The sequence below is a fragment of the Choristoneura fumiferana genome, chromosome 17, assembly GCF_025370935.1.
Source record: "Choristoneura fumiferana chromosome 17, NRCan_CFum_1, whole genome shotgun sequence".
NCBI classification, from domain to species: domain Eukaryota; kingdom Metazoa; phylum Arthropoda; class Insecta; order Lepidoptera; family Tortricidae; genus Choristoneura; species Choristoneura fumiferana.
The window spans coordinates 9,966,842-9,992,223 of record NC_133488.1 but is presented as its reverse complement, the minus strand read 5'-3'; the positions used below and the strand labels follow the sequence as shown (position 1 = coordinate 9,992,223).

Genomic DNA, 25,382 nt, shown 5'->3' with positions numbered 1-25,382 from the left:
AGTTTCTTTTTGCTGGAAAAATTCGGAAATAGGTTATAGTCCACGATAAGTTATATCGATTCCGTTTCCTTGCGCAAACCGTCTATGTGCCAAACAAATAACCATCACACACGAAATAAAATAGCATCGAGAAAAACACGAAACCCACAATTTTCGCAACAAACAGAATATGTTGGACACGGTTCACTTGTTCGAAGCAGTATTGTATATCGTCATTGTGTTTTCGAGCATTTGTTTCCTTACGAAACGGCAGTTAGGAATATTTATTGGATGAACTTGTGGCGTGGCGTCGCTTTTTAGCCAATTGTAGCCATTTTTGTATCGTTTTCCTATACTCAGTGTGATGTATGTCTAAGAATACGAAGTTCTGAACGGCAGTTTCCGTTCAGTGTTCAGTTTTAACTACATCAATTTGGGTTCTAAATACGAAATTTAAACTTCTATTTTGTTTTAAATCAATAAATTACGGGAAAAATTTTAACAGTTTAAATAAGTTTTTGGAAACCACATTTGGGACACAAGCTTTTTTTGACTGTGCTTACTTGCTTTGTCATCCAAACTACATGTTTCGACCTTTCAAATCAATGCGATCACAAGAAGAGACTATTTGAATCGCAAAATTTGACCATATCAAACATACAACATTTTTTACAAGATAAAACTTGCAAATTGTAATAAATTTCATTCTTAATGACGTGCCGTGACGTGTCAAGAGTTAGAATTGATTTATTGTAGCGATGCCAGTATCACGAATTCAATGCACTTGAACTTGAAATCGTTAGTTTCAAATCATCTATAATTAATTACTTTGTAGCCTCACGATACAAGCATATACATATTTAATACTACATATATATTTGACGACCGGATGGCTAAGTGACGACCGGATGGCTAAGTGGTTAAAACCTGACTATGTTGAGCTTGAGGTCCTGTTCGAATCCCGGCCGGGGCAGATATTTGTGTGAATAACACGAATGTTTTGTTCTCGGGTCTTTGATATTTAATATGTATTTAAGTATGTATTTCTATATAGTATGTTTATCCGTTGCCTTAGTATCCATAGTACAAGCTTTGCTTATTTGGACTAGGTCAATTGGTGTCAAGTGGCCCCATGATATTTTTTATTTTATTTTATTTATTTATACACATTTAAACTGATTTTAGTCTCAAATCGAGTCCAATATCCAAAATAATACTCGCTAACGAACTAGAGCCATTTTTTTACAAACTTGTTTGATATGCATATGTTTGTTTGTAAATATTGCGTATTTGTTAGTTGTTTACTCACCAATAGATTGAATTGACTTGAAGTTTGGTACATATAACTATATAATAATCTATAGTTTGGACGATGTAGTAGTAAAGTAAACAATAAGTAAAGTCTGTAAAAAGGTAGGTTTAAAACCGGCCAAGAGCGTATCGGAGACGCCCAAAATAGGGTTCCGTAGCCATTACGAAAAAATTAAGTAATATTTTCAAAGTCAAAGTCAAAGTCAAAGTGATTTATTTGCAAACATAGGTGTAACTGATTACAGTGGTGGTAACAAATATATGGTAAGTATCAAAATGCTATGTTTTGCCTGCAAGCATACAAAATTCAATTTGTTATAAAATTACATATTATATTGTTATTCTATTATCAAACACGAATATTAATCCATTAAAATAATTTAAAGATTATCATATCATCATTATTATTATCATATCATCATTACCATTAAAATTTAAAATTGTAAATATCAAAAATTATTAAAAGCTTTAAAATTATCATGTAAATAATCAGAAATAGAATAGTAGCAACGATTAATTAGCAATGTCAGTAATTCCTGCTTCAGCCTCGACCTTGGCAGCTGCTTTATGCATACCGGGAGTTTATTATAAATTTCCTAAGGATTTCGTATTTTATACGGAGTCTTCCAAGTTTAGGTATATTTTATACCTTTGGCTGCTATTTACTCATAAACTACTAATAATTCTCAAGCAAACTTAGCCGTTATAGTTTTCCTTGAAAGTTTGATATACTTACTACCATCCTGATTTTTTCAAATCTTTCCACCCACCGGTTTAGATTTTAGAGGGGGGACGCTCGACTTTAATGAAAATTTGCACTTTAAAGTTGAATATTTCGCAAACAAATCACTGAATCAAAAAATCATTTTAGCAACCCCCTAAAGACCTATCCAACGATACCCCACACTATAGGGTTAGATGAGAAAAAAAAAATCACCCCCACTTTACGTCTATGGGAGCTAACATAATTTTTTTTTTTTTTTTTTATTTGTACCATTTTGTCGGCATAGTTTACTTATATATCCGTCCAAAATTACAGCTTTCTAGTATTGACACTCCCTGAGCAAAGCCGTGGACGGACAGACAGACACAGACAGACAGACGGACATGGCGAAACTATAAGGGTTCCGTTTTTGCCATTTTGGCTCCAGAACCCTAAAAAATGAAATGGCTTTGTATAAGTACTTTTTTTAAACCACGTGTTAGTGGTGTTGAAATATTTTTTTTCATAAGATATTGAAGTCTCAAAAAATTTTCATTACCATAAAATCTTAACGTTTTCGTTGCCATCTTGCAACAGTTGTTACAAAGGGTAGGACTTATGCAAATGAGTGAAGGGTATTCCAAGCGGTCCTGTATCCAGGATTAAAGGGATGGCATTTCGGTCTGTTTTTAGAATGCCACATGGTGTCCCCGGCTTTGTACAGAACAGGGGATGTTTATAGTGAACCGGATTGTTAGAATTGTGACATTTTGCTGGATTACTGGGACAAAGTTCTAAGCTTGTCTCTTATGATTCTCACCTCATCTTTATGGATCCAGGTATAAAAGAGATGTATGATTGTAATACGTTTACTGTGCATCGTGCCTATAGAACATATTGTAGCATAAGGTACGTAACGTAAGTGTACCACGAAGAGCGTTAGAGCTCTTGTACGTTAGTTTACGTGTGATATGAGATATAGGTTTCACACTTCAATTGCTTAGTTTAGAGATTCGTGAAATTCCGGAATTTCATTTCGAATGTCAGATCTAATGGTAAGTGCAAGCAAATCCGCGAGTAAAGACTAGTATGTAAACACATCTTTATCAATATCATAAATTTGCCACACAGTGCAAGGGACTGGCAAACGCATTTTTTATTAGTTTATTGTTTATTTGTATTCTGTGTGCCTATTCTGTATTGTTCATGTTGGCAAATAAATCAATCTTCAATCTTTAAATGCGAATGTTATCCTGTTTGTCAGTTATCTCTTCACGCTTATTTAAATAAATCGCAGAACCGATTTAGATGAAATTTGGTAAGAACATAGTTTGAAAGTCTGAAAGATACACAGTTTTTATCATCCCAAATACTTTCATAGTTTCCAAGTGACAGTGATTGCGGACAACGGATAACGAGTAGGTATTACTAACCCGTGTGCGGCGGTCTACTGTACAGGTTACGAGATTTTTTTAGTGCACTCAAAGTAGATTTTATAGTTTATTGTTAGGCGAGAAGATCAGTAAGTATATAAATATTGTTTTTCTCGAATTTTTTGTTATTAGAATTGTTTCATGCATTGGAATTTAGTGTTTTAAGTGGACTTATTTTTTTACTATCTGGCTCACGAGTATTGTTTGATAAAGTAAAAGACAAGGGATTTGTATAAATAGAATAGCACTTCGCTACCACCACAATAAAGTGATGGCAATATCTGTGTTTCCGATGGAGCAGTTCCGTTTGAAGTGCGAGGCAATTGAAGGACGTCTTTTATTTATTTAGTTTCATTTGTCGTGTCGTGTTATGACATTTTTAGTACTACTGACTAACGAAAACAATTTTAAGTGCAAAAGATTTCTAGACTGGCTTTCTGTACCTTGTAGCGAAGTGATTAAGTTTGAATGAAAGGAAGTAAAATATTTTACTTAAGGTCCCAAAGGTTCCACCAACAAACAGAAGTAAAAAATAATGACACTTGATTATTATAATCTAATCTAATACCTTTAAACGAGCAATTTTTGTATATATAAGCGGCAAAAAATCTGGCCCTCAAATGTATGCAGAAATAGGAAATTTTGTATGTAGAGTGGGCCAAATTTTATGCCGCTCAGTATGTATTTCGGGGATCTCTGAAACGGCTCCAACGATTTCGATGAGGTATGAGGAGGTTTTCGGGGATGACAAATCGATCTAGCTTGATCTTATATCTGGGAAAACACCTATTATAGAGTTATATAGAGTCACCCAGGTACTTTATATAAATTGGTAATGGTGGTGGACCAAAAAAGGGTCTCCACTCAGCATGTGTTGCTTGACAGTGGATACAGCAACGCTGGATTTATGAGAGCTTAGGTATGAGCCTATCTTGTCCACCTTAGTATACATCTTTTTTACTTTGGACCTCTTTGCTTCAGTGTGTTGGTCATTACAGCTAGATGTCATTAGATAAGATCTCATAAAAATAAGCAATTTGCTGCCTAATTATCTTTATGTGATTGATTGATAGTACTTAGTTTTATAAAATGAAAGTTTATTTTTTAGCTAAGCTGGTATTACTTAAACTTAATTATATCTCACAATTTTAACTAGTTCGTCGCGGTACTGACGAAACCTGTAACGGAAACTGTCAAACTTGTCACGGATAGTATTTTTCAAATAAGCGTATTTTTCCCCTAAATTGCTGCAACAAATCCAAATGGCAAATCATCCTAACTAGTTAAACTAGAACTAAAATATATACTATCTATAATATACGATCGGCCGCCAACATATAGACAGTGAAAAAAGTAAAGAAGCGGTATTTTATTTTTTATTGAAACATTTCAAATTTTAACTTCCGAGCAGATGCTTACGTCACAGCTACGGCACAATTGAAGGATTTTAACCGGAAACCATATTTGTGCCCTTTCACAAAAAGGTTCCAGTTTAACGTAATACAATGTAATACAACCTTTTTTTTAAACCGCGCCAAGATTAAATTATTAATTAAGTAAATTTGTACCTATTTTTGCGTAAATTAAAATATTATATAATATTAATGGTACGTAATTTTAATTAATATGATTTTAAATATTCTGACCTAATGAAAAATTACAAAAATTATAGAACAATATAACCTTCTGTTAAAATAGTCTTTGCCAATTCAGGTTATACGTTGGCTTTGACGAAATTTTATTATTTTCAGTGCTTGCACTGTTGTGTTTCGGCGGGGAGAGTAAGACAGCCGGTGAAATTACTGGCACTTGAGGTATCTAAGGCCTATAGGTTGGCAATGCATCTGCAATACCCCTGGTGTTTCAGATGTTTATGGGCGGTGGTGATCTCTACCATCAGGAGACCCACTTGCTCGTTTGCCATCCAGTCGAATAAAGAAAAAAATTGTAAAAAATTCTGTAAAACAAAAATTCTGTGTCATATTTCCTGCTGTATTAGCTATTGTTTTCTATTTTTTTTCTTTATTAGGAGTCATTGACGTTTTTTGCGCCAAAAATACTAAAATGAAATATACGAGTAGGTCTATCAGGCGCCCCCTGACCCGGTGGTTATCTCGCTGGCTGTCTCAGCGACGCCTAGCCGTTAAGATATTTCCAAGCTCACCCCGCCTTTATAAGTACATATCGCTTCCTTAATCTTCTCTTGCTTTCACGTCTTTGTCTTACGAAATCTCCCTTGGGCACTGAAGCCACGCTCTAAAGCACTACAGTACATTATCCATGTCAATACTGCGAACCATTTTTAGAGAGCATTTTGGTTTATCGCTTGTGAGGGGTACGGGTAAGGGCACATATGGGAAACATTACAGAGATTTCTGGCCCACAAACATGCTGTATAATATCGGGTACTGTTAAACCATTTTTATTTACAATGTAGCTTTATTGCGAATGGGTTTACGGTGCCCTATTAAGCTTGTTTAACGCAATTTGTTAGTCATAAAAGGAAGTTTTTGATGATTAAAATAATGTAGCATTAAGAGAGTTTTTTTGTACCCCGAGGAGATAAAATGGGCCATAAAATAGACTTTCATTTTAAGGCTTGAAATGTGAGAACTGGATCTCTGAAACGCTTTGCTCGTAATCGGTTTAACGTTGCGCACTTCAATGTTTTAAGGCTCTATATTTGAAGGAACCGGTGCAGTTTTGCTATATCGGTCCGTGGCTTTTATACCAGGTAGGCCCTGTAACAGGTGCAAAAAATTAAAACACAGGTCCTGCTACTCAAATGGAACTACTTTATTTCTGCTACTTTAAAAAATTAAGTAATTTCATCATTATGTTTATTCCAAACAAATTAAATGGTATTTTCAATGTACGGCATCCAATAGCCTAAATGACATCGCTGTCATGTAACAAAATGACGGATTTCGCAATTAATTGCGTATGCAATTAAACTTTGAACTATAATAAAAATCAAAATATAAGTTATTTTCAAAAGTTGTATAACTAAATTAGCTCAAGATTAAGAGTGGAAGCTGTAATTTCATTTTTTGCTCCTGTTACAGGGCCCACCTTGTATAATATAAAAAAAATATATAATATAAATATCATGGGACACTTGACGCCAATTACCTAGTCCCAAACTAAGCAAAGCTTGTACTATGGATACTATAGGCAACGAATAAACATACTTAAATAGATAAATACATACTTAAATAAATATTAAACATTCAAGACCCGAGAATAAACATTCGTATTATTCATACAAATGTCTGCCCCGGCCGGGAATCGAACCCGGGACCTCAAGTTTCGTAATCAGGTTCTCTAACCACTTGGTGATCCGGTCGTCAAATCATGTGTGTCTAAATCACGTAACTATTTTAGGCACAACATAATAAGCTTAACACATTAGCATTAGTGGACATCACGCACCAATTTGTGTGCAGCCATGAACATCACCGGTGGGATTCTATTGTTTTTGGGACTTATGTGTGACCCGTAATAAAAATGCTGTTTTGTTAAAAAATATTCTAAAGTCATTTTTATTCTACGTCAAAATTCTTATAGAGAGCTTATCAAAAGTAATCAGTATGCTTTGAAATTTATGTCTTATTTAACTAATCGTAAATTATTCAAAGAACCAGCCAAACGTGAATTGAAGTTATGTATAATGGATCCTTACAAATTTTTACGTATGACAAGAAAAACGCAGCTACTCATGGGCAGCGGTGACCATTTATTATCAGATGTCCCGCTTGGTCATTTGCCTCCCTCTCATAATAAAATAAGGTTAATAAACTAAGGGGCTGTTTCACCATCCATTGATTAGTGTTAACTGACGGTTAAATGTGATGCCGTCTCCGTCTATTCGAACAAAACAAATAGAGACGGCATCACATTTAACCGTCAGTTAACACTAATCAATGAATGGTGAAACAGCCCCTAAGTAGCCAAAGTTAAATTAATGTCGCTTATCATCAGTTGAAAATGTGCAGATTGTGTTCACTAAGACGCGACGAACACCAATGTACAAAAATACTATCCAACAATATATAACAACTTATAGTATATATACTTCTTGCAATAAATATTATCCCCAACGGCCACTACAGCCTGCTACTTACTGTGAACTTAATCCCATTTAAGCCGAACAAAGTAAGTGCTTCTAATATGGACACTATTTTACCTAGATAATTGCTTGGCGAGCGCACCAACCCGGATTAAGGATAGAGGACAACTTTGCGGAATCGACGGGCTTGTTGCAAAATATTTGCTACTTTTCTTTAGTTGCTCTATTGACAGTAAAGGATTTACACAAATGTACTTCCATGTGTTTGAAACAATAACTCCATGGACAATCTCACGTCTCATGAGACGATGATAAACTTTTAGAAAAAAGTACTAACGGCAAAATTTATGTTTAATCATCTCTTAGCATATGCTTAACGCTTTCACTTACTTTTTGCAGAACTGCGTATCTCGATGAAATTTCAAAAATCGATCTTTTCCTTGTCTACGTAATAAAGAGAACCGCAAAGTAAATTTTCACCTTTCTAGCTGCAAGAGTTTGGTGCTATACCTATGTAGTCTGTGAGTCGTTGAGTTGAAAAACTTATACAGAAGAGGTTTAATACCTATTTTCTCTCCACGTATTACCTTATTCCCTGAGGAGTATGAAGATCATTTAATTTTGTAATCATCAAATAATTTCTACTAACACGATGCATAAGTAACTATTTATGAAGACCACAAATATTTCCTATAAATTCCCGCCTGAATTTAGTATAATCCTGGAATTTCAATTAAACTGCCAGACATAACTATTCGCGCTAGTAAAACACCTGCTGGATATATGTTTTTATAAGTATAAATACGTAAACACAAACATTACATAAACTGCTTAAATCATTACCTTTCCTTTTGGCTTTGCCGTAGTCGGTTACAAGTCCTAAACTGCGCATGACTCCGCGCATTTACCTCCTCCTAGACTGTTAAGATTACATAATTTGCTATATATTTTGGATATCACTTGTCTATAAATATTTTACTAATCATAGTTTTACAAGTAGGTAAGTATAATTCCAAACACATGACCCCTTATGAATCATCAGCTAACACTTTAACTTGGACATACAATTCAATGATTCTTTAGTGAACGCCATACAATAAGTTATATAGAATGGAGTAAAATTACAAGGTAAGCCACAGGCAGGCTTATCGCTTCATACATAGGTACCTTCATACCTACGTCGGCATACGAGTATAAAATCTCTATAGAAATATTTGAAATTCTGATTCACCAGATTTGAAAACAAAACGAGCACATTTTGCATGAAGCTATCACTAGAATATCTTCGCAGCACCAGCACCAATATCCGAGGAGAGTGCTTACGTAGAAATGCAATATCGACGCATACCAACGTACTTTATACGTAGGTAACTTTTTGTATGAAAAACGGTAGCCTAGCCGATGCTGCCGGTTGCCAAGCGTGTTAGATTTCATTTCGATAATACTAGTTCTGAACTCGTGCGCGTGATATTTGCCAGCTGGTAATTTCTTGACACGTCCGAACAAAAAAAACTTGCTATCAGTTAATGATATACGTCTGCAATGCGCAACGGATGAGCAATTAGGTAATATTCATTTCTTTACGCGTAATCATTAGATACGGCAGTTGCATTGAAATTCCGGGATTTTATTAAATTCTCGTGGGATTTCCCTAAAATTACATCGTGGTTTTCATTGACGTTAATGCCAAATTTCATGACTCTAAACTCAGCGGTTGGTAATTAGAGATTTTATCCCTATCCCGTGAGAACATCAGGATAAAAAGTGTCCTTTGTTTTAATCCAGGTTATAAACTAACTTTTTGCTAAATTTCATCCAAATCCGTCCAGCCGTTTCAGCGTGAAAAAGTAAAAAACATACTCACTCACTCACAAACTCACTCACTCACACACTCACTCACTCACAAACTTTCACATTTATAATATTAGTAGGATAGTAGGATTAGAGGATTCAGCAGACAAATTCATCATCTCCATCTCGACCTATACTTATACCTACAATTCACTGCAAGCTACAGCCCCTCTCAGAATGAAAGGCTTAGGCGTAGTTCCCACTCGGGCCCAGTGCGGATTGGGAATTTTACTTAATCATTTGTCACATGTAATCATACAATCATTGCTTTCATGGGTACATAGGGTGTTAAACTAAAATAAAATATTTCCCCAAACATGAAACCCTGTACCTAATTAATTAGGGCACTGCAACATCATAACTTAAAGCTATTTTCATAATTCATAATTACACATTATTATTACTCCGCAGTTGTATAGAGGTTTCTTCGTGACGTTTTCCTTCACCTGAAGGAAAATCCATACTTCCATACTAATATTATAAATGCGAAAGTGTGTGTGTTTGTATGTTTATGTGTTTGTACGTTTGTCCGTCTTTCACGTCGAAACGGAGCTACGGATCGACGTGATTTTTGGCATAGAGATAGTTCATGAGCCAGAGAGTGACATAGGTTACTTTTTATCCCGACAAAATGCACAGTTCCCGAGGGAACAGCGCCCGATAACCGAATTCCACGCGGGCGTAGTCGCGGGCAAAAGCTAGCTATATATACATAAGGGTACTTCCATAAAAATGGGGTAATTTTCGTACAAGTTTTGAAATGGGTGTTTTTAGATACTAATTAGAAAACTTTTTATTATATATAATACTTATAGAAATTTACTTTTTATATTCAAAGTGGCCGGTCACTTTACTTGATATTTAAAGAGAAATTTGTGTTTTTCTGAAATCTGTGTTCTAGGGACTGACGGGATATGATAGGGACTGACGCAAAACGTTGTTAATAGAATAAAAACACATGTTTAACTTCCAATAATCATATATTTAGTAATTCTTACTCTTTTTCTTATTAATTAACATATTTATTTCAAAATCCTATCCACTTTATAGACAAAGCAGTCTGTAGGAATGTATTTCTTACCAACAACAACACTACTTAGTACTAGTAATACTTAAATTATTTGAGATCACGTAACCAAACATATCTTGTTCGTTATATCTTATAAAATAAAACGTTTAACAATTAGCAAAAAATAATTTTCATCTTCTAAATAATTGTACTTTAAGAACACAAATTTGCAGTCTCATTATTTTTATAATTAGGTAACAATACCTAAAACCTAAATTACGTAGCTACTCGTCTTACTTCTCATATACATCAATTGACTTGTTAAATTTGTAGAATGTTGTATTTTTCCTAATTACTAACTTGGGGACTGGCAGTTTTTCTATCACATCTTCGTAAGCCACGTCAGCGATATCACGGTCATTGAGTTTGAATTCTGTACCATTTTGGTTGCACACTTGAAGAAATGCAACCGTCAGCTCTCCATCTTCATCATCATATTTAGAGCAAATCGCAGCGTATCGATATTCCTTTTTTCTCACAACGAACTTGACTAAAACATAATCTCCACTGTCATAGGTTGTTTTAGCTATTTCGTGCCACTCTCGACTTACGCTTGCTAATGGCATATCATCCTCAGAATCTGTGAAAACTGCAGATACTTGAAGGCGATTTGTGTCCTTCTGGTAGTTTAAAGTTCCTAATTTAAAGTGGTCACAGCCATCATCATCACAGAAACAACTTAGTGCTTTCATATCAAGTTTATTTGGAATAAAAATATTTCCTCTGACTTGGTGAACCAAAAGTGTTCCTTTAAAAGGTTTCTGTTTATTTTCATTCTCCTTGATCATTTTACTAACTCTTTCTATGTCAGCATCTTCAATAACAGAAATTTTTATTCCCGGACATTTTTCACGAAGTACACCAACAAAGTCAAGTAAGTTTATTATGTCACCCTTTTGAGCTATTACTTGGTCTGCACTCCGTTTACATGTCGCTCCAACTCCATCTGGAGCTCCCTTGCCGTGTCCTGCCTCGTGAAAATTCCAAGAATACTTCAGAGCGAGTGGATAGAAATCATGAATCCTACACCCTAGAATATAAAACATTGTTTTGTTTCTATATTGGGTTACGGGTCCGTCGCTCAAGAAATGCAGATTTTCTACAGTCGATGGTAACGTTATGAGCACTGGACCTAAATGTGCCAAATAGCTCCAGCACCGTGAGATAAATTTAACGACACAGTACAGTGCGAAGTTGTCTTGTCTTTCGTGTAGACTACCACAGTATGTAGCGAAATTTGCATACGAGACCCGCCAAAATGGTACGATTGAATCTCCTGGTTGCATTTAGTGGCGTAATTTTCTGAGAAATCCATGTGGATGATGGCGTCTTTTTCTGTAAGTGACTCTTTGAGAGATTTAATTGTGTTGTATTGGTGCACAATGTTCACTTCATGTTGAAATAATTTTAATAAATCACTCTGTTCTAGCTGTCCAATCAAATCGTAAGGTTTCATTTTTTGTATCTCCTTTTTATACTTTGTTATATATCGCTCCTTTTTAGTTTTAAAATCCATGATCAATTCTTTACTATTTCTCCATTGCTGGACTACAATTTCATCACTGTTGTCGAATTCGTTATAAGGTAAACTTTTCATTGAACAACCATTGCAAGTTCTCGATAAGCATTTTTCAGAGTTGCGATCACAGCAGAGAGTCTGAAGAGCAGTTTGATGGGTTGCAAAATTTAAAATGTTTGCGTTCTTCAATGCAACAAGTTTCAGATTAAAGTTTTCATGGGTGACACAAGCACACGTGTCACGATCGGTAAGTTTAGGCTTGACGACCCAAAATGGACGTAATCGGCAGAATAAAGAATACCCAATTGTCATTGAATTAGTAGACAGGAATTTTTGGTGAAGATTTTTCAAGGAATCCAGCATATATCGTTTTTGTTTCTTTATGTTGTTGCGAGTTATACACTCTTTCTTCCCTGCCGCACACCGGCTATTGCTATCATCTTCATAGAACTTGTGAATAATCGCTATCACTCCCTTTTTGTTGTCTTTTTTTGTTGACTTTTTACGATTAAATCCCATCTTTTTGTATGTCACAGCTTTGCCTCCTAATCTCCATATTTTATATTTTTTTGCTACAGGACCAGACAAAGTCGTTTTCAAATGATTTTTCTCTTTATGTGTCCTTGTTTCCGCACTTTTTTCTAAGATTTGCGTCTGTATAATTTCACCAAACAGTGCTTTTTTTACTAATTCTGCCTTCTTATTAGGATCATTCGCCATTTTTTCAATTTTGCTTCTGGGTGTAAGAGCCTTTTTTGATTTCTTTATAGTGCGTTTTAGTCTTTTGTACTTCTGTCTTTGGTTAGCGAGTTTTTTCTTTAGTTCAGTAATAACATGATTCTTCTTCTGTAGTTGTTTATTTCTTATCTTTCGTTGTAAAATACTTCTCCTTTTAGCTTCAGCTTGTCTTCGATCAGCAATACCATCAGATTGTCGCTCGGGACTTATTTCTTCTTGGACCTGAGGATCATTTTCTCCGTCAGATGATGGTGGCGTATTTTCGTCCATGTATTTATCAGCATGTTTACCAATTTTTTTATTTTGTCTGTAAGCTGCCGAGTAAGTGCTCCAGTTTTTTTTCATTTTTCTATGCTCACGTGGAGTCATATCTTTCACGCATTTTCGCTGTCCTTTTTCCTTTTTTTTGAGGTATTTCAATCTTTCTTTTTCTTTGTACTTTGCTAATAAAATTGGATCATTTTTAATTTTTTCTAAACGTTTTTTTGCCTGTTCTGACTTTTTTCTTGCTTTTTCTTCTTTAGAAAGCGGTATTTTCTTTCGAGGAGGCATATTCTAAAACAAATAAAAGTTTTTAAATTGATAAATTTGCCTGAAAGAGTACGAACGTCAGCCCTAGCCTTAGCGTCAGTCCCTAGCCACATTTACGACTAGGGCCTGATGGCCTAGGGACTGACGAATTTGAACAAAATCACTCGTAATTTACTTTTGACAAGACATACCGAAATTTGTAAGAAACTATAATATCAAAACAAATAGATCACATTTACACAGAAATAAAAGGAAACAATAACTAATTAACTTTCTGCAAAATAACTCACCTAGGGCCTGAGAGACTGACTGGTACAGCACGTGTTTCCTCAGCATGGACGCCGACCGCACTGACTTCAAAATGGCTGACGCGAATCAGCCCACGTATATGGCTAACTTCATGTGAATACTTTTGAATCAATGAGTTTCAAAAGAGTTATTCAGCACGGATGCCGCGTATTTTTAAATTTTCTAAGTGGCTAGGGCCTGATTGTAATTATTGATGACGCTACTTTTTTGTACAAAAAGGTATAAAAAATTATTATTTTTGTTCATTGAATTGTTTTGGTTAAGTAAGGAATGTAATTTTTAGTGTGTTCAAGTTAGCTAAAATTCAAATAACATCGTATTATTATAAAACCGGACGAAAAAAAGTAGCATTTTGGAAATGTGACAAGGCTAGGGACTGATATTAGGGATACAAAAGAAGTTTTTTTTTTAAAAGAAAATATGATTCCGGCGAAAGTGAGTGACATGATTAAAAATAAGCTATTTCATGTGTCAGTCATTTATAATATTGGGTACATAATATATATAAATATAAAATCACTGGAACACAAAGTTACCCAACTTTTATGGAAGTACCCATAAATAAATTTCTAATGTAACATCGCACATAAATTCCAAAAAAAACATATAAAAATTACCAACATTTAAGTGTGCCTAAGACTAACGATAGCACAAATAATGAATAAGCACAACCAGATCGAGTACTGGAACGTCATAAATAGGGTTCATTTATTTATATAACATTTAAATATTCATGACGAGATGATATGCAAAAATGCTCCAATAACACAGTAGCGTTCTTAAATTACATAGACTTCAAATCAAAATACCGAACAATGGGACTAATCCCCTATAAATTAATGTAGCATCAAATAAAAATCAATACCGTGTAATTGCACAGTTGGGGATTAACATTCATCTGTTTAAAATTCAAATAAAAGACTCCCGTGCACCCCAATTTGGTGGTGTGATTGTAAGGGGTGACCATTCATGTTAGGGGCCCATTGCACGGTCAGTTGATCGATAAGCTTTCTGATGCAACTTTTTTAATTAATAAGGCGTTACGCCCTTTGGCTCTTGAGTATTTTTAGGGCTTCATAGTATTAAAGGAAAAAAAGAACCGTTAAAGAATCACTTTACGGTCCGTCTGATTGTTAAGATCCTTAGAGAAGGCTATTGCCTATTTTGTGCAAAACCATGCAAATTTACATTAATAGGGTACTTAAGGTACTTCCCGTTGGTACGGAATTATGAAATCTAACAATAAGTAAGGCAAGCTGCAAAGCTGCACAAAAAAAAGTCCTAAATTTACTAAATCGAAAAAAAAAGAATTTTGTTTTGCTTAGAAATGCTACGAGTATGAAGTAGCTACTAACTTACGTTTTACTATATTTTATGTCAATTTGTGCGGAAGTCTCAGTGCACAAGTCTGACTCGCACTTTGCTAGTTTATTTAACCAAGGATCTGTAATTTTAATTATATAACAGGTGTGGCCTGTAATATGAGCAAATAATTAAAACATAGATATACTCCTCAAACTGAACAACAAAAGTTCATCGACTTTTAAATTTAATTATTTTTTATTTTTTATTACACTTTTAAGTTTATTCGAAGAAGCAATGTAAAGCAAACTGCTTGATGTTTGTACAGTGACAGGCGATGTCAGTTGTGTTCTAGGATGGCGTATATTGATAGCATTATTTAATTTGTATGAAAAAAGGAAAATTCAAAGACTCCATTATTTTTAAAAGTCGCTGAACTAATGTTGTTTAGTTTGACGAGGACGATCTATGTTTTAATTTTTGCTCGTATTACAGGCCACGCCCGGTATTTATAAAGAAAACTACTTTGTTTCTTGTTTATATCACAAAAACATGCTGTAGAGGTTTTATTAATCTTACGGTGCTTTACATTCAAAAGTATAAAATGGGACTGTTTGCTTTGTCAAGACTATTCTGAATCCAGCTCTACGAGCTGTGCTATAACTGCTATTAATTATCAACCACTTACCAACCTACTTACTTCTGTCCCAGGTTCTTTGTAAGTGTTATTTTCATTTACTTAAATTGTAAAAGGTTAAAATAAATGTTTTTCTTTTATACGGAGCGGAGCGTGTAAAGTATAATGGAGTATTCTGCCGGTTGCCGTGGCCATAAAGGCCTCCCAACGTTTTAATTATAGAGCAAATAGAAGGGGCCTTTTGAAAAACTGTAACCAACATGTGGTGACGGTGGGGAATTAAAAAAAGATGCCCCTCCGCTGCGAACCATAAATTATTTTTCGGGCGATCATTGTACAAATTGTACGTAAGTTTAACAAAAGACGACGTTTTAGGGTGATTTAGTATTTCTATTAACGGAAAAACACACAGATTTTTTTATCCCTTAAAAGGCTCGTTGCTTGAAGCATTTTTTGTATCCCTTTTGCAATATAGATACAGTGCCTAATTTTTTAAACTTTCCCGATTTTCACTCAAACGAACGAAAACGAGTAATAAGTAATTACGTCGATGTTTCAGCCACATTACAGTGGCCGTGTGGTCACAGGGTACCTATTCTACCAATTGTTAAGACAAAATGCTTCCGTTATGCTGATTGACCGAGCAGTGCCCCTCAAATTCAGCCATTCAATACAAATTACTTTCCACAAAACCCATTCAACAGAAAACGACACGCAGTCTTCCCGATCCCAAGGGACCTAGGGGTTTCTGTTTTTGACGCACATGTCATCCATTTAACATAAAGCCATTTTGACTATAATCACATCTGTATGCAAATCTCGGTGGACAGAGGACCGTTTCGTGCGATTTAATTGCGCTCTGGATGGGTATTCGCACTCGTTACCAGGGGAATTATATCTTTATTAATAACCCTGGTGTAGGATACTGGTAATTTTATTACTGAGATGGTTATCCGCCGGCGGAACGATTCGTTCGAACGCTATCTGTATGCCCAGGAATTAATTTTGCATATTGAATTCATTTTATTTAAAGGTACGTATAATTTGCTACAACGAATGGATGAATACGAGAGACGCGAGCCTTCCGGCAATTAAAACATAAATATTGACGATGGGCAATAAGTAAAATGAACCATACCTTTCTTTGCAGGGTTCGGTTCGTTTTTTGCAATAAAGCGAATGAACTTTCAAATTTGGAAGAATAACAACTGTTTTCGATATTCGTACCTACACAGTGCACATTAATTAACGGGTCACTATTGTTGACAATAAAGCTAAGCGTTAATTAGGTAGACCGTACATTTATCTGAAGAATTGTAGTTTATTGTCAGTTAATGGGTAATTGGTTTATATTCAATGGTGACCTGTCGTTACGCCGAATTTAATTACGCAAATTTTCGTTTTGCAGACAATTATTGGCAGACTTTTCTTTTGGCCAAACAACGTTTGATATAATTTCGTTCCGCCTATTATTTGTTTTGCCGAGTATTTGGTAGGATAGGAAGAATAGCGATATACAGATTTACGTTTAGTCGAATTGTTTGTTTCGTAATTGTTTCAGTTTACCAAACAACTGTTCGCCGAAACACGATAAGCAGAGTTATCACATGGCATCAAAATGTAGTTAGGTCAGCGAGGAGGAGTGTTAGATAGAATTGCGACCAACAATGCACGAGCCGGGCGAGCGAAGCGAGCGTGCCGCGGCAGCGGCCGGCGAGGCGGCAAGTGCCAGAACCGAACTGCTGGCCGACTTGGTTTTTTTTTAGTTGAATATAAAATAAACACAAATTCGAAAGCGAAAAGTTGCTCGAGCTATCGTTCAAAATGTATAGTGATTAATCGGCTTAACGTATTTTTTGTTAATAGTCGTTCGGCTTACTGACTCATAAGCCAACTGAATAGTCTACTAAAGGTTGAGTTACGAAACGTTAGTCTGCGAAACAAAACATCTGCGTACAAATTAATCGGCGTTAAATTGTTGGCGAATCATTAGGTAACCATAATACAATACTAATGTAGGTACAATATTGTCGATCGCAACAAAATGATACTTCGTTATGTTGCTGTAGGTTTATTTTCTGGTTAGTTTCAATACAATACAAAACTTGTAAATGGTTATGATACTTATATTTATAAAAAAAAAATAGTTTATTTTACACGGCAAATGAATACAATGTCAAATTTATTAGACTAGTTCATTTTACGCGTTTCTATGGTTCTAAAATTATTAATATTGATATACAAAGTTTATGTCAATTTTGGGTTGAGTATGTTTTAAACGATAAAAATACAGAATAATATATGTATCGATGAACTTGAATATCGATGAATGTAGAAATGTACTTACATTGTATTAGATATATTTTTATGAAACTAATAACAACCTAATAACCTCTCCGCTCTTTCTGTTTCCTTGCCCTTTAATTATTTCCTTTTCCCCATTCTTTTCCAGTAACATTGTTACATTATTTTTGTAAAAAAATGTAATGGCAATATGATATGAACAGTATCCTTAATGTAGGTTAATGAACATCACGTTGATATTTAACAAATATGTATTTTTCCCGACCCTGTAGGAAAGGGTGGTTAACTCTTGTAAAGCTTATTATAATGATTTTTTAGAGGTCAACAAGAACAAGTTTTTAACAATCAAAATAATATTATAAATTACCATTATTGAGTACTTACCTACAAATTTTAACGTACGTCTAAATATACGCTTTATAGGTGACCGTATCTCAAATATCCAGTGTCAGCTCTGCTCGCCTTGCTTCTAAGCGTGGGGGTAATTTGTAACCCATTTAAAAAATAGGTTTTTTTTTGAGAAAAGTACTGTTTTTTTCATTAAATTTACATTTGTTAGTAAAACATACATATTATTATTAAACATTATCACCGAATTTCAAGTTCATACATCAGCGGGAAATGAAAAAAATCTTCATAACAATATTTTGTTAGAAAAGCTGATTTTGGTGGTTTTTTTTCCTTTGTTTTCTAATGTTAATTAGATCATAAAATACAGAATTTATTTTTTCAACAAGTTCTTAACAACAATTCACTGCTCGATAGGGTAAGTTAAAAATGTTTTCACGGTTCCCTTTAGATGGCCCCCATAATCATTTAAAACTATTTTTACTAGTTCAAGCTTAGTGCTTCCATACTATCTAAAGTCGAGCACGCGACTATCCTAATATGAAATGGAAATCCATAAAAATATTCCATTCATTCATACCTTCGTAAATGATCATTTTATTACACAAGAAGACCGTTGCACACCACTAGCGTAAATGCGTCGCGGAACACATTCCCAAAGAGGCTTCTTTCGCGGCTCAATTCAATTTCCTTGGCGTTTACTCGGCACGTTTGCAGACAACAATGTTCCTTGCACCACCACACTGAGACGCTGTTATTTGATATGGTTACATTTTCATAATGTTCTTTGTATATTACCAGCATTTTGATTAAAATTTTGCGGGTAAGCGTATCTTCGAATTAATTTTTACGTTTGTTAATGTTTATTGAGTTGTTTCTTAATCAACCTTGATTTGCTTTTGTTCTTCAGTCAATATTTGAACATGGAACTACCGTGAGACTTACTCATACATATGAAATGATATTGACCCGGATAAGTCACGTCCTAAATCGAGTTTAGCTCGACATGTTTTGGGCTAATCCGTAACCCTTTATCTTAGGAGCAACGCGACCCGGCGGCTGCTGCAACACGCGCACTGCGCGCCACCGCTCCCTGCGCTAAGGGCTAAGAGCTACGGATTAGCCCGAAACATTTCGAGCTGAACTCTATTTAAGACGTGAGTTATCCGGGTCAATATCATTTAATTTCAGTTAATATCATTAATTTTTGTTGCAGTTTGTATTCAAAACATCACTTAGGTTTTAGTTGCGACACTGAATAGTTTCTTCCTAAAACTGATTTATTTTCTCCTAAACCTACTTTATTTTCGTCCATCAATGCATATGCTGACAACCATCTTAAATACGAACAACAAAACAAAAATACAAATATTATGTTTTATTGCAAACAAGAGTCAACTGAATTACTATTCCAGTCTTTTATTACGCGCGAGATACGACGAAATAAATAAATACGCAACAATATCAGTAAATAAGACTAAAACAAATACATTCGGCACTTGAATTTTTCATAGCAAAGCTTTTGTAAACAGCGCCTTGTAATATAGGCCAGCGTGCAAACACTGAGGGCAAACGGTTTTAATTCGTTTGCTGGTCGTCGATGTAAAAATATTCTGAGTGCTTTGTGAAGTGTAATATAATTGGATAGGTACATTTGCTGCGTTAGAGTCTTTACCTAATGCATAAGATTTTACTATGGTATCCATAAGCCAGTAACAAAATTAATTGGTCTCTATGGTTAGCTAAAATTTATGTTGTAACGTTTGAATCAATATCAAAACAAGACAATTTTACTGTGGTATAGGACGATTGTAATTGGTCCGATTTATAGATATATTGAGTTTATTTTTACCTCATTTGCCGCAAACGCAGTTATGAGTTCTATTTAATGCCTTAAAATTGTAAAAGCTGCACTGGGTAAAAGATTCACAAATATACATGCGTTATAACACATAGGCACGTAATGTTTGTAAACTATGTACGAGTCAAAGAATTACCATTTCAAATTTTATTTCCGAAATGTATTTTCTCTTCAAACAAGAAAACTTTACAAAACGAAAATTAAACATGGAGTGCATTTTAGGCCCCGCATACACAGGGTGTAGTCTCGTTGTTTGCGAAACCAGCGATACTGCGATCGACTGGCCTCATTGTTTGACGCGTACTCCATTGTCGAGGAAATGTCATAGCCTGTGATGTCGTGCTCGTGCCCGCTTTGTTTAGGTACCGGTTTTTGTTGTTTGGAGTAACGTATGTGTGAGAGGTTTTGAGCGGTTATAATTAAGAAGATCATGCTGTATATCGGTTTATTGACCTAGCGAGCGTGAAGCGCGAGCAAATCATTTCTGGTTTAGTTTGGATAAAAATACTTTTCGTGCAGATCGCATTTCTCAACCAATTTTCTTGAAATTTCGTGAATAGGTTCGATATTTAATATATATAGTTTTTCGATTTAGTTTCTGGTAGTTTGTTAAAATATTTAGCTTATCAATAGGCGTAGCAAACTCCTTGCATTTTTATATTTTTATTGGTTATTTATAGTTATTTTTTTGTGTATTTATCAGTTTATGTTGAGTTGTCGATTAGTTGTTTCAGTGGAGCGTATGTAGATTAAATTAATTGTACCGTTTATCATAATTCTTTTGCATTTATTTTATAGTACCTCTGTATGATGAATTTGCTATCATTGTCAAGCATACTCCGTCCGCGTAGAATTCGGTTTTCACTGTCCCACGGGAATAAAGCGATTTTCCGGAATAAAAAATATCCTATATCCTTTCCCGGGACGCAAACTATCTGTATACCGAATTTCATTGAAATTAGTTTGGCGGTTTAAACGTGATGGAGTAACAAACAACTAAACAAATAAACAAACAAACAGACTTACAAACTTTCGCATTTATTCGATATATATTTATTCGATATAGATAAATTGTTAGATAATTTTTCACTAACGCCAATGTTTCGAAAAGTAGGCGTTCAGGTTGATTCGTAATAACTAATAAGTTTGGCGAAGTGTAGACGTCAAGCAATTGCGATAAGTTATAATGTCAACATCATACGCCTACAGAATGATAAACCTCTGTTGAAGTACTAATAGGAGAGGATTATTGAACAATTTTCTTTGGCGAGATAGGTTATGTCTGTAACTATATCGGTAACTGTAGGTGAAATGTTTCTGTGATCACGTCCGAGCTTACTGAGCAGCTTGAGTGTACGCCTCCAGCCCAAGGTTGATGGTATCCAAATGAATAAACGATTTTACACGATATTGAGATTTAATTCAGTGTACACGTATTGATAGTGGGGCCGGAAGAAAGCTATTGAAGCTCCTGAGTTCATAATCGTCGTAGGTATCACATAACGCAAGCTATGGCATTCCTGTGTTCCTACATGTTCAAATGACAGGGGGCTTGTAATGAATAATGAACGCTTTAGCAGATTGAGGATCAGACTGATATATCTGTTTGTTTGTCTCATTAATTATCGTAACAGAAAATTTATTTGTGTTACGTTATGAAGTTATCACTATTATACAGTGGTTTAGTTGAACATTTTTGTTATGCAACCTGAAAAATGAGAGAAGCGTGAGATAGGAAGTTAATCTTTGCCTTTTGTTATCACTGATATCATGTAAAAAACTTGGGCTACCCCATGGGAATCAAATTGTTACGGTGCCACGCTTTGCCAATAAATTAAGTTATAAATACGCTCCTAAAATTAAGCTAGGTACCTACTTAATAACAAATGGCGCTACTCTACAGCGTATGGTAAGAATAAACGCTAAAGACGTCGAGCGAAGCTCGGTCGGCTGGGTACTAAAACTCCCCAGAAACCTTTTATTCTTAGAATCCAATTTTACATGCTTTTATTTGAATTCACCTCGTAAATTTGGCTGTTTGTTTCTATTCTTGTAAGTTGATTTTTATCCACATTCAGTGGTCGGATTGAATTGTTTGGTATACATAGGTATGTAGGTTTAGTGACAATGCAACCAACAAAAAAACATAGTCAGCAAAAAAAACCTTCTATTGAAAACTAAAGTCTTAATAAAAACTTGTTTAACTTAGAGAACAAGAAAAAGAGATTTATTTACACATATTCAACAACAGTATTTCTATAAATAAAATATTAACAGACAATACACAGCGTCAAAAAAATTTATGACTCAAAGTTTAAATTAAAAGTTGGTTTGTTTTTGATTTCATAATAAAATTGAGTGGACCGTCAATATAGTGCCGCACAATTTTAGGCGTAATTTTTTTTTAAATAAAAATTCCCGTTCGCCTTTATACTTTTCTATGTTTTTCGGTACTTTTATTTTAATTTTTTATGTAAGTATATACATTATACATTAGCATGAAGGTAGAAAACTAGACCTGAAAAACACAATATAAAACTCTTTCTAACCTAACAATTGCGTACCTAAGTAAAGTTGACAGCAATTGACCTAGTCCCAAACTAAACAAAGCTTGTGTATGGGTACTAGGCAACGGATCAATATAATTAAATAGATAAATAATACTTAAATACATATTGAGCACCCAAGACCCGAGACCAAACATTTTTCTTTAATCACTTGGCTATTCGGTCATCGTATTTTAATCTTTTCTTACAACTTTAATGGTGTTATTGTGGAGAGAACCGATGTTGTCCGTGACTTGGGGTTATGCTTGATTGTAAATGTCCTTTAGAGACCACGTAGATCACATTGTAAACAGATCTTTCCGAAATCTAGGATTCGTACTAAGAACTTGCAAACCTTTCCAAAGCTTGTTGAGTTTAAAAATAGTCTATTATGCATATGTAAGATGTATTCTTGAATATGCCTCCCCAATATGGTCACCTTACTATGCTATACATAAGAACCGCATTGAACGAATCCAAAGAAATTCTTAGCCTATTTAAATCATAAATTTAAAATACCTCATACAACTTATTCTAATACCTGCCGCCATTACGGTCTCCTTACACTTGAAGAGCGTCGTAAAGTGGCTGACATGACCTTGCTTTTCGATATTATTCGTGGTTCCATAGACAGCCCTGAATTACTGTCAGCTATTTACTTGCGCACCCCTAAGCGCCGCACGAGACACACTACCCTGTTCCATCAACCCTTTCATTCCACTAACTATGGTTCAAATTCCGTACTATCCCGCATCCCCCGTCTGTACAACGTGAATTCAGTACTACTGATCCTTTTTTGGGATCCAAAAATAAATTTAAATCAGATGTTCTTTCGGTCTTTTTAACTTAAAACTAACAGTTACAACACCTAGTGTGGGCACTGTGAGCTGGTTGTTGTTGTTGCGTTTAGAGCTTACCTATTGTAATTTCTATTTCTTTCTTCTTTCTATTTAATTTTTTTCATACATATGTATGTAAATTTACTCCAACTTTGTTTTGACTGTCCTGCTGATTATTGGTAGCATTACTGCATAGTCGACCAGGAAATTCCTTTACCACCCTGCGGTTCGATGTCCTTTGTAGCGTTTAAACGTCAAAGCCTATCTTCACTCACAAGTCAATATGAGAGTCACCCGTATTGGTGGAGCACTTTCTTGGTCGACTGTACTTACTAGTGGCTTATATATATAAAAAAATGTTCTTATGTGAGTTGGCAGTATTTATGTATTGATTTTATGACCTTGAAGAACAAAAGGTACTAAATGAGGCAACTTAACAATAGTAATATAAATTATGAGTAGAATAAATAAGATTATAAGCATTATACATTGTGGATGGAAATCTTCTAAATAACACCCCACTCATGTACGCTTGTTAAACTCATGTTATCTTTCTTTTTTAGTCTTTCTGACATTAGGCACTCTTGCAGTAAACAGATAGTTATAATTATAATACACAATTTCTTATAATACTTTAGAGATTGTTCATGAGCTGGCGTGTCTGGTGTGAACATTTCCACTATGATGACATAGATTTTAAAACTTAATGGATAACTGTTATTGGCCTTTTGTGATGTAACCATGTTGTATGTTCCTTGTATTACATTTATGGCTGTTGTTATCCTGAATATAAATAAATAAATAAATAAATAAAATAAAATTATTATATTTTACATTTTTGTATGTTCAACAAAAAAGGAACAGCGGAGAAATATCCCTTAACCAACCTTTTCGCTCAGTTACCAAACAATTACCTCCGCTTTGTAGATTTAAACCATCCAAAAAGTTACAGAAACTGAAAGAAATTTCCGAACTTGATAAAAAATGCTAGTAGGTACCTTGAACACTAAATTTACATGTAGAAAAAAACAAGTAATAAACATGTTATAACTACACATCAGCTGATGCAATGAAGACAAACAGATCAGCAAAAAAAAAGACGAAAAAAAAACGATCAGTTTATGTTGAAAGCAATATTATTCCACACAATTTAAAGAAACCCTCTACTTTAAAAAAATGCGAATCTTTTAATATGAAACAACTGCAAACAATCGGCCACCCCAAAACAAGCTATAATACCTAAATTAGATATTTACCTCACACCGGAAACAGAATTGGTGGAAACATAAATTCCATGTTGGCACTCGCAATTTAATTGTCTGTTATTAATTACGTTCCACTAACACAGGCAAACGTCACATGGATTATAACAACACGCCAAATAGATTTCAGTGGAATGGTTCATTAATAATACACTACAGTGCGTCTCGGACCGACATCCCTCTCCCAATTGTCCCCACTCAGCCCGTCATTTGTATCATTAATACATCAATGTTCAAAAATTACGTCTGTATTACAAAACTGTCTGTTCCGCGAACAAAGGACGTCATCTCTAAGCGTACCGTCTACGCTTTTTACGAGTGACAGCCACAAAGAGCCCCTTTTATTCACATCTAACAAAAAATAACAAAACGCCACGAATCGTCGCCGGTACTATTGTCCGATAGCGTAGGCGGAACACACTATGCGTTAGTCGTCCGCTACGACGTAGCGCGATGTAGTGCCGCTACGACCGGCTCGCTACTGGCGGGGGCTACGAAAGCCCGGACCGACCACGCACACAACCAAACCCAGCTCGAGCTCTATACACGCTAGCGCACACACACACTCGCAACAATTACAAGAGGCCCGCGAGAGGAAGCGGGAAAGTAGCATTTTTGGGCTCGTAAATGATGTACACACCGATAGCGATTCACTCACACCAGAGCGGCCGAAGCACAAGTTTGTTCATGCCCATACACATAGAAGCGATTTAAACTTGTAATCCCTAACGATGATTTGAATTTAAGGGATTTTGTTTACCCTGAAACTTT

General features: G+C 35.0%; 2 protein-coding genes across 2 annotated transcripts in view; both read right to left on the bottom strand.

The window, feature by feature from the left end:
- Nucleotides 1–25,084, bottom strand: part of LOC141437477 (uncharacterized) — a 61,661-nt gene extending 36,577 nt beyond the window's left edge. The window contains 1 exon segment of the mRNA XM_074100883.1: nt 24,606–25,084. The gene's annotated coding sequence lies outside the window, so the exon portion shown is untranslated.
- LOC141437168 (uncharacterized) lies at nt 10,649–13,783 on the bottom strand. The gene is made up of 3 exons (XM_074100432.1): nt 13,494–13,783; nt 11,661–13,227; nt 10,649–11,445 (listed from the first exon to the last, which is right to left on the bottom strand). Exons 2-3 carry the CDS (start codon nt 13,222–13,224, stop codon nt 10,649–10,651), a joined length of 2,361 nt encoding a protein of 786 aa, XP_073956533.1. The 5' UTR covers nt 13,225–13,227; nt 13,494–13,783.
- Nucleotides 25,085–25,382: the final 298 nt, after the last annotated feature.

Excerpts from the sequence above, each read along its gene's own strand:
- LOC141437168 (XM_074100432.1), bottom strand. The coding sequence starts at position 13,224 with ATGCCTCCTCGAAAGAAAATACCGCTTTCTAAAGAAGAAAAAGCAAGA. Across the intron at positions 11,446-11,660 it reads GTACCATTTTGGCGGGTCTC|GGTGTAGGATTCATGATTTC; the intron begins GTATGCAAATTT and ends TTTATATTCTAG.